The following is a 9,291-nucleotide window of genomic DNA, read 5'->3' on the forward strand; positions in this document are numbered from 1 at the left end:
ACTGCCGTCACTCGACGCTGGTGTGCCCAGTCTGAGACCAGCCGTCGTGGTACGTTACGGGTATGTACGTTGCTGTCTCTCAGCCGAGCCGCCGAGACCGAATCCCCTTTGAAGCTAGCGCCGCTCGCCCGCTGCCCCGCTGCTAGTCCACGTCATGGAAGACAGAGAGACGATGGGAAGAAGAGGGAGAGGCAGCACCGTAGAGGCAAAGCGCACGTCGTGGAGCAGGGGCGCGCCGAGGCGGCTGTTGACGAGGTACTGGCACATGTCGATCCACGGGTACCAGTGTTTGCTGCTCCTGGACGGAGGGGAAGCGCGGCTGGGCGATCAGGAGCTTCTTGACCTGCTCCTCCTAAACGGAGGGAAGCGCGGCTGGGCGCCGTCCTCGTGGCCGGGCGCGGGGGAGGCGATGACTAGGTACTGGTGCGTCGGCCAGACGGGCGCCGCGCGGTGGCAGTAGACGATGAGTAGCCACGGGGTGGCCAACAGCACGACGAGCAGGACGAGGCGCGGCCATAGTTTTAAATTTCAGTATAGAAAAAAATTCAGCACCAACCGAAATCATTGAAATTCAGTAATTTCAGTTTGCATTTCGGCCAAAGGGCCGAAATATTCATTTGAATTTAATTAAAAATTTGAAATTTTGGAAAAATACTTAAAAAATATTTGATTTCCAGTGTACTACTGAAATTGCTGAAATATTTTGGCCGAAACGTAATATTTCAGTGTCTACTGAAATTAATGAAATTCAGTGAATTTCATTGAAATCCCACTCAAAATGAAAACCATGGGCGCAGCAGCCAGATCTCCACAGGGCATCCAGGCTCGGCTCCTTCCGCCGGTGTTTGTTTAAGAAGTTACTGTCATTTTACAACTGGATTAAAAATACTATCCTATGAGTGTATTCGATTGGAGACAAGTATAATACAAATGTAGAATATTACAAGGGTAGTATAAAAACTACATTCCAAACGGAGCCTAAGGGATAGTGAGTTGTATAATTACAAAGGTTATCAAAAATTGGTACTCAGTTATCATCTGAAATTTTCAAACACAATTTATGCTCGGAATAAAAATTTCTAAGATGCTTGAGATCTGAAGTTTGAAGATAGGCGTGATTCACGGCCCTATCTCTCTTGAACCAGTAGTAATCATCTTCAGCTCTCCATTTCATGGTTCATCCCATAGGATTCCACAGCTTGCCGTTCAGATGGCAAACTCATTTTGCAACTGACAACATGCAGCTAATCAGTAATTGCGGCCTCCCACGCAAAATCTTATCCTGGCATGAGCTCGTGTTGCACGAGGTGTACAGTATGAGTTACCCGTACGAGGGTGAGCCAGCGCCATCAGTTCTCCCCTTGTACGTATCCTAGCGTGTTCATATTCTTAATTTCAAGATTTTTTAGGAAACATACAATAATAATCCGATCCATCCAACAGTTAATTCTTCAAAATTCATACGGGTATATTTTCACAAAGACTTAGAAGCATTAATGTTTAACTACATACATTAGATCTTACTGTCATCATATCTAAAAACGAGTGATTCCCTTGCTCGTGATGCACAACGGTGAGTCAGCACCAACAGTTCTCCCCTTGTACGTATCCTAGCGTGTTCATGGTACACATGGCTGATCCTCACAAGCACAAAACACGTGGGATGTTTCGGTCCATCTAAGCCTAGACACGCTTGCATTGGCCTTGGCTATCTATAAATAACACTCCCAACCTTCCTGTTATCACACACAGCAATACTAGCATCTCATAAGCCTACATCATCTCTTGAGCCAGAGCCCCGCCCAACTCACCAGTCACCATGGCCAATTTCCAGATAACTCCCTCCGCCGCGTTTGTAGAGATCACTGAGCTCAACTTCAGCAACCTGTACCTTTTCCACACGCCCCTCGGTTCAAACCAAAATCAGTCAGTTATAATAGACTCCAATGCCACTACTGGTTTGGGTTCGACTGTTGTTAACAACTGGTCGATATGTGATGGCCCTAGCCCTGGCGCCACTGTCGTTGCGCGTGCGCAAGGCCTGCATATCTATGCTGGTAACTGGGAGAATACTTTCAGCATAACCTTTGAGATTGAAAGGTGCGTACACACACAAACACATGGTTATATATACATTAGTTGTCGCAAAATTAGAAAACACGGTTATATATCTTTGTCAAGTGACACATTTTCATATACATTATAGTTAGATTACATCTGATTCTATTATTAGGAAGTACCCTATTACAGTCTATTTGGGTGCATGATACATGTACTAACAATATATGAACATTGTACAGGTTTAAGGGGTCAACGCTTCAAGTGATGGGGATATCTGTTGAAGAAGGCGAGTGGGCTATTGTTGGTGGGACGGGACAGTTTGCAATGGCAAACGGTGTCATCCACAAAAAGTTCCATGAACAAAGGAGCGACGGTAACATCATAGAACTCACTATCCATGGGTTTTGCCCCGTGTTGAAATCAGAGGTTTGCTGAATACTGCACGTATTTATTTCAAGATATAGCTATCAATTTTTGCCCACATTAATTGATCCTTTTATTTAAACAAAACATCATATAATCATTATATCATGTAGAGCCTTCTCACAAAGCTTGGACCATGGGGTGGAAATGGAGGGGATGATAAAGACATTTTAGAGGCAGTACCAAGGCGTCTGGAGAGCATCACAGTTAGCAGCGGCTCAATTGTTGATTCAATCAAATTTTCTTATGTTGACCAGACTGGACAGAAGCACACCGCTGGACCATGGGGAGGTTCGGGAGGAAATCAAAACACGGTCAGTGGACCCCGAAGAAATATTTATGGAATTTTCACACTTGCATATATAAGCAACTAATCGTACTTCTCTTTTTTGTTCCAATGCAGTTTGTGCTCGGCGCTTCTGAGTTTGTGAAGGAAGTTTCTGGAACATTCGGCATTTATGACAAAGACCTACACAACATAATAACTTCCTTGAAATTTATCACCAATGTGAAGACTTACGGGCCTTTCGGAGAAGCGAAGGGAACCCCTTTCACCATAGCCGTGCAGAAGAATAGTAGCATCGTTGGGTTCTTTGCGCGCAGCGGGATATATCTTGATGCGCTTGGTGCCTACGTGCGCCCACTCTAACCAATAGAGGCTAGTGTTCTTATTTTCAGTGTTTGTTTCCAATTCGAATAACAAGATGGGATCGAGTAGTCCTTTCTACTCCAGAAGATCCGATGTAGCCCCCATGTGGGCATGTAGTTGTCTTTGTTGTGATGAATAAAAGGATCAGTTTTTTTATATATGTGCGATGTGTTTCATGTAATAATAATACAATGGGTATTTGTTCGAAAATGAAAGACGAAGCCCCAAACAGGATAAAACAAGAATACAACAACAGTAAGAAACAAAGCAGGAAACAAACATTTAAGAAACATGGCAGCCCGAAACTCATGGCCCTACCATAGTTATGTGAAAGATTAGACCCAGTATGGAGGGTAGCAAAGTATTTCCTTTTGCTCTACGCACCAGCCAGTGAAGTTCTGTTTTGAATCAGCACACGCAGCATATAAACTAAGAGTATATTGGTGGACACTCCCTCACACTGATATGATGATGTATGTTGGTGGATATTCCCTCACACTAATATTTTGATCTTCGGTGATGATCGCTCATCTTTTCATTCCCGCTTGCATTATTAAAACCTCTAGCACACGGGAATGGAGGAGGAAGCGACCCCACGACAACAATCAGGATTCTTCCTCTGATATTTTGACCGTCGATGCTGGTTGCTTCCTCTTCTTCTCTCGCTCATTGTACCTAGGTATATATCGCGAGAAGATGAAGAGGAAGAGGGCAACGACCCCACGAGAACACTCATGATTCTTCCTCCGACATTTGAACTGTTGGTGATGGTCGCTTCCTCTCCCTCTCTCGTGCATTATACCAAAGTATATATCGCGAGAAGTGGAAGAGGGAAGCGACCCCCACAACAACAGTCAAGATTCTCCCTCTGATATTTCGACCGTAAGTGCTGGTCGTTTCCTCTCTCTTTCTCACGGATTATACCAAGTAATATATCATGAGAAGAATAATAGGAAAGGACCCCCATGATAACAGTTGGGATTCCTCTATCAAAAACATAATAAAAGTCGCATGAGGAATTCCGACAGACTGCAATTTAAACCAAATCATAAGTAATTTAACATTACATTTATGGAGCAGTGACATAAAAAATGTGCTATGTTTTGCCGGAATGCCACCTAATTCCTGTTTCGACAAATGGGCACTTAATATTTCCTACTTTTTAATAAAAGTCATGATGACATCCACACTAAACATTTATACCTAAATTTTCTATACTACAAATTTTTATACCTAAATTTTCTATACTACAAATTTTTATACATAAATTTTCTATACTACAAAATTCTACAAGAACAGAGGGAGGTTCTTGACCTAATATTTCTATAAGAAGAGAGGGAGGAGAGAGAGAGGGAAGTGGAGGGAGGAGGGAAGAGGGTCGAGGGATGGAGGAGGAGAAAGGGCGGCGGCCAGAGGAGGTTTATGGAGGGAGAAAGAGGGAGAGAGAGGGAGGGAGAGGGAGAGAGAGAGGGAGAGCGAGCGAGAGAGAGAGAGAGAGAGAGAGGGAGGGAGGAAGAGAAACGCGGGCGAGGGGAAGAGGACTATGGTATATTAGCAGCAGCGCGGGTACGGGCACAGCCGCGTAGACGATCGGTAGGGGAAGGCGAGGAAATGGTTATTCCTCCGCCCTTCGCCCTTGTGTTTATATTTTATTTATGTTTAAATTAGTTTGCATTGTTTGCCGTTAAATATGACGACCTATGCTTATTTTGTCCGGCAAGGAAATGATGATCTGATAAAATATGTGTGATGATCGACATTTACGCGTAGCATTGCATAGGTTTGTATGGTTTTGATGGTTTGGATATGAAGGACAAGGGTGTGGAAGGCATTATTCAAGACACGCCCGATCAGTGTCTACGGACGCGCCCAGACGCGTTCACGGACGTTTGAGGGACCGGATTTACAGGTCATGGAGTAGATGATCTTAGTCCATATGTAGTTCATATTAAAATATGCAAAACATCTTATATTTTCAAACAAAGGGAGAATGAATTTACATTCTTCTTTTGCATATGTTTTGTAGTGTAGAAAAAGGAAAATTTATTTAACTTAAATTATTTAGAACACTAAAAAATCGAATTACTAACAAGATAAACGTAAGGACCGTCGTACAGTAATGATGCTTTACTGATTGGAAGCACCGTGAGAGAAGGCTCGTGATGCACATGGTGCACGACTGATGTAGCGTTAACCATGCCTTTATTTCTTACTGCTATCAGATTTGATATGCTCTTGTCGGTTAGACAAGTTCTCGAGATGTACGAACCTCGAAATCGTTATTATGGCATGTAAAAATGTGCATACCATCATGCTATTGCATATAAAAAATTATTTCGTTAAATTAATCGGTATACAATGTCTCATTAATAGCATGCTATAGCACACTATAACACGTTCAAGGCATATTTTCAGGGACAACCCTATTTCATATAGTGTGCTATTTTTTCCTTGACTTTAACTCCCATGGGGATTATTCTTTTTCTAAACCATAATACTCTCAGAATTCCACATACACATATCTATCATTGTCACAATATATTTCTGATTTGTTGTTTTCCCACATAGCCATACCATACTTCATACTTTTGAGTCAAACATATATATTCTATTAGCATACAAGGGAAGGTGTGATGCACGACCCTATCTCTATTGGACATGTAGTAATCATTTTCAGCCCTTTATTTCACGGTCCATTCCATATGATTCCACAACTTACCATTTAGTATTTTCAAAATAAATCTTATATACCAAAGTACTACTAAAAAGATGCATATAAGGACCATTGCATAGTAAAGGTATCTCCAACATGGGCTCTCAAACCGACCACAAGCGTCCAGACCGCCCAGCCCGGGCGGTCTGGACGCACTTTGCGACCCAACATGGTACCCTATCTGTCCGTACAGAAGTGCGGTTGTCCGTTTTCGTACTAAATTGAATGCAAACCAGAAGGCTTTATGGGCATCCAGACCATAGCCATCTAAGCATCGGACACGTTGGGTCCACCCAAAAACATCTCCTGTGCCAACGCATTTCAGCTCTGTGTGCCGCATTCATGCCAGCCTAGAGAAGGCGGGGCCTCTCACTGCAGCCAACCTTGAAGCGGTGTGCCGGCTAAGAGGGTCGCCCGTGCCGCATCAAAGTCTCGATGCCCGTTCAATGGTGAACAGACATAACTGGACCTGATAACATGACTAATTACCGCATACAAATGGGCTTCCCTCCGTCCTCATGCCAGCATTAGGCAGGCGGCGGCGGCGGGAAACCCACTTTGTCGCCCGTGCTGACACAACTGGTTGCTTGGCTTGGTCGTCATCGCTATTCAACAACGACGGAGCTTGAACCAAAAACATGGGAGGGGAGGGGGGCAAACCTCATTACTTTCAACTGTTTTGTAGCGAAAAATAGATCTAACATAAATGTATATAGGCTTGTTTTCTTTTGAGCTGGAGGGGGGGCATGGCCCAGGCTGAAACCCCCAAGCTCCACCACTGCAATGATGCACACAATACCACATCCGCTTGTCATCCTCCTCCGTGCACCACACCATTCATGATTGCGAGCTCTAGAGCATTGTTGTGACAGAGTCGATGGAACGGAAGCATGAGTTAGACGTATACATACAAGTTTTAGTGTGCTTGTTCCCTCATATTTGTTCCTATGTAGTTCATATTAAAATATGCGAAACATCTTATATTTTTGAACGAAGGGAGTATGAATTTACACTCTTCTTTTGCATATGTTTTGTAGTTATACGAAAAAGAAAATTTAATTTAACTTAAAGTATTTAGAACACTAAAAAGTCGAATTACTAGCAAGATCAATGTAAGGACCGTTATACAGTAATGAGGCTTTTCTGATTGTGAGCATTGAGCACAGAAGGCTCGTGATGCACAAGGTGCACCTCCTCAATCTAACAGCGCATGCAGCATTACCCATACCTTTATTTCTGACTGCCACCAGATCTAAGATTCTCTTGTCGGTTAGACAAGTTCTCGAGATGCACGAGCCTCGAATTGCAAATGTTGTCCTAATTATGGCATGTAGAAATGCGCAAATGGGTTGGCTTGTGAATACTCCCTCCGTCCCGTGTATAAGTCATCTTGGGTTATGCACCGTGACCAAGACGAAGAGGAAAACGAGAAAAATCAATGCTAATTTCGTAATTAATATTATTACATGCAATGAAATGACCATTGCGTGTCGTGGTAGTTAGTCTTAAGTCATTAATAACATACACACCACACATCTTTTATTGGTTGGTTTCTTTATTCATGGCAAAAAACAAAAAACGAGGTGAAAGTTAATGCGTCTGTCCAACTGTGTTTTGGATTATTTGGTTTTCGTAAGATGACTTATACACTGGAACGGAGTGAGTATCAAATTTACTAAGGGATAGTGAGTTCTACAATTACTAAGGTTTTCAAGAAGTAGTACTTAGTTATCATGTGAAATTTTCAAACACATTTTTTGCTCGGAATAAAAATTTCTAAGATACATGGGCCCTGAAGTATGAAGATATGCGTGATTTACGACCCTATCTCTCTTGAACCTGTAGTAATCATTTTCAGCTCTGCATTTCATGGTCCATCCACAGCTTGCCGTTCAGATGGGATGACAAGATGCAGCTACTGATCGATGTATAGTAATTGCGGTCTCCCGGGCAAAATCTTATCCTGATTGTCACATGCATGAGCTCGTGTTGCACGGCAAAATCGACAAATATGACCATTAGATGGTAAAAATTTACAAATTGAACTACGTTCGAAATTTTTTCACTCAGCTAACCCTTTTGTGTGACGCCCGATACTTAGACGCCACACTATACTGTGTGACGCCTAAGCCTCGGACGTTGCACATGCTGCAGTGTGACGCCGAGAGCTTAGGCGCCACACATGCACTTATGCTCGGCGCTCAGTCACTCCTCCAGCACCTCCACCCACAGAGCGCCGGCGCCCACGTCGGCGTACGCATGGGCGGTGGCCTTGCCGCTCGCCCACGCCGCCACCACCACCACGGTCCGGAGCGAGTGCCCGACGCCGCGCGCAACCGCGGTCGCCCTCGAGGCAGGCGCCGGAGCTCCGAGGGGTCCCGAGACCAGCATAGCACCTCGGAGACGGCGTGCTCAGCCTTCATCCCCTCGAGCCGCCGAAGGATGAACGCGGGCGGCGGCGACTTGCCCTCCTCCTCGGCCAGGGTCAGCCACGCCTGCCGCTCCAGCCGCGTGTCGTCCTCCACCACCACGCCCTCCCACTCGAAGATGACGCCAACCCAACCACATCCCATGCGCTCGAGACGCATCAGGGGGTTGTGCAGGCTGGGGTTGTCGGCCCTGTTCCGTGGCGGCTACGACGGCGTTGCCGCTGGGGGAGCATCATCGGTCCCCAGGCCGCCGGTGTCGCCCTCTCCCGGGATGCCCCGGAACTCCTTCCGCGGGACGGCCTCCTTGGTGAACCCGACCGCGGCCAGGGCCCTGGCCGGCCAGTCGGCAAGCCGCCTCGCGGGCTGCCTCGTGGGCACCACCCGTGCCACGAGGCGGCGGTCGGCGAAGGCCACCGCCCATGCGTACGCGGACGTGGGCGCCGGCGCTCTGTGGGTGGAGGTGCTGGAAGAGTGCCTGAGCGCCGAGCATAAATGCATGTGTGGCGCCTAAGCTCTCGGCGTCACACTGCAGCATGTGCAACACCCGACGCTTAGGCGTCACACAGTATAGTGTGACGCCTAAGTATCGGACGTCACACAAAAGGGTTAGCTGAGTGGAAAATTTTCGAACGTAGTCCAGTTTGTAAATTTTTACTATCTAAGGATCATATTTGTCGATTTTGCCGTGTTGCACGAGGTGTACTACTCCTTATTATGAGTTACCCGTACGAGCCTTTATTTCTTACTGCCATCATATCTCAGAACGAGTGATTCCCTTGCTCGTGATGCACGAGGGTGAGTCAGCACCAACAGTTCTCGCCTTGTATGTATCCTAACGTGTTCATGGTTCATATGGCTGATCCTCACAAGCACAAAACACGTGGGGTGTGTCGCTACATCGTACTCTGTACATAATGGTTTTTTTAGCCTTCTTTTCTTATACTCCCTCCGAAATATAAGACTTTTTAGAGATTTTATGACTGACCAAATACAGATGCATCTAGACATATTTTAAA

General features: G+C 45.3%; 1 protein-coding gene across 1 annotated transcript; it reads left to right on the plus strand.

The window, feature by feature from the left end:
• The first annotated feature begins 1,735 nt into the window (after positions 1–1,735).
• LOC123424598 (mannose/glucose-specific lectin-like) lies at positions 1,736–3,293 on the plus strand. The gene is made up of 4 exons (XM_045108240.1): positions 1,736–2,100; positions 2,301–2,487; positions 2,598–2,798; positions 2,888–3,293. The coding sequence occupies exons 1-4, from the start codon at positions 1,820–1,822 to the stop codon at positions 3,131–3,133; spliced, it is 915 nt and encodes a 304-aa protein (XP_044964175.1). The 5' UTR covers positions 1,736–1,819; the 3' UTR covers positions 3,134–3,293.
• The last annotated feature ends 5,998 nt before the right edge of the window (positions 3,294–9,291 follow it).

Source organism: Hordeum vulgare, chromosome 2H, assembly GCF_904849725.1.
Source record: "Hordeum vulgare subsp. vulgare chromosome 2H, MorexV3_pseudomolecules_assembly, whole genome shotgun sequence".
In the NCBI taxonomy this organism is placed as follows: Eukaryota; Viridiplantae; Streptophyta; class Magnoliopsida; order Poales; family Poaceae; genus Hordeum; species Hordeum vulgare.

Bases quoted from the DNA above. Each gene is read 5' to 3' on its own strand.
- LOC123424598 (XM_045108240.1), top strand. From the start codon at position 1,820: ATGGCCAATTTCCAGATAACTCCCTCCGCCGCGTTTGTAGAGATCACT. The intron at 2,101-2,300 runs GTGCGTACACAC...AACATTGTACAG, and splicing joins ATAACCTTTGAGATTGAAAG to GTTTAAGGGGTCAACGCTTC. The intron at 2,488-2,597 runs GTTTGCTGAATA...TATATCATGTAG, and splicing joins GCCCCGTGTTGAAATCAGAG to AGCCTTCTCACAAAGCTTGG.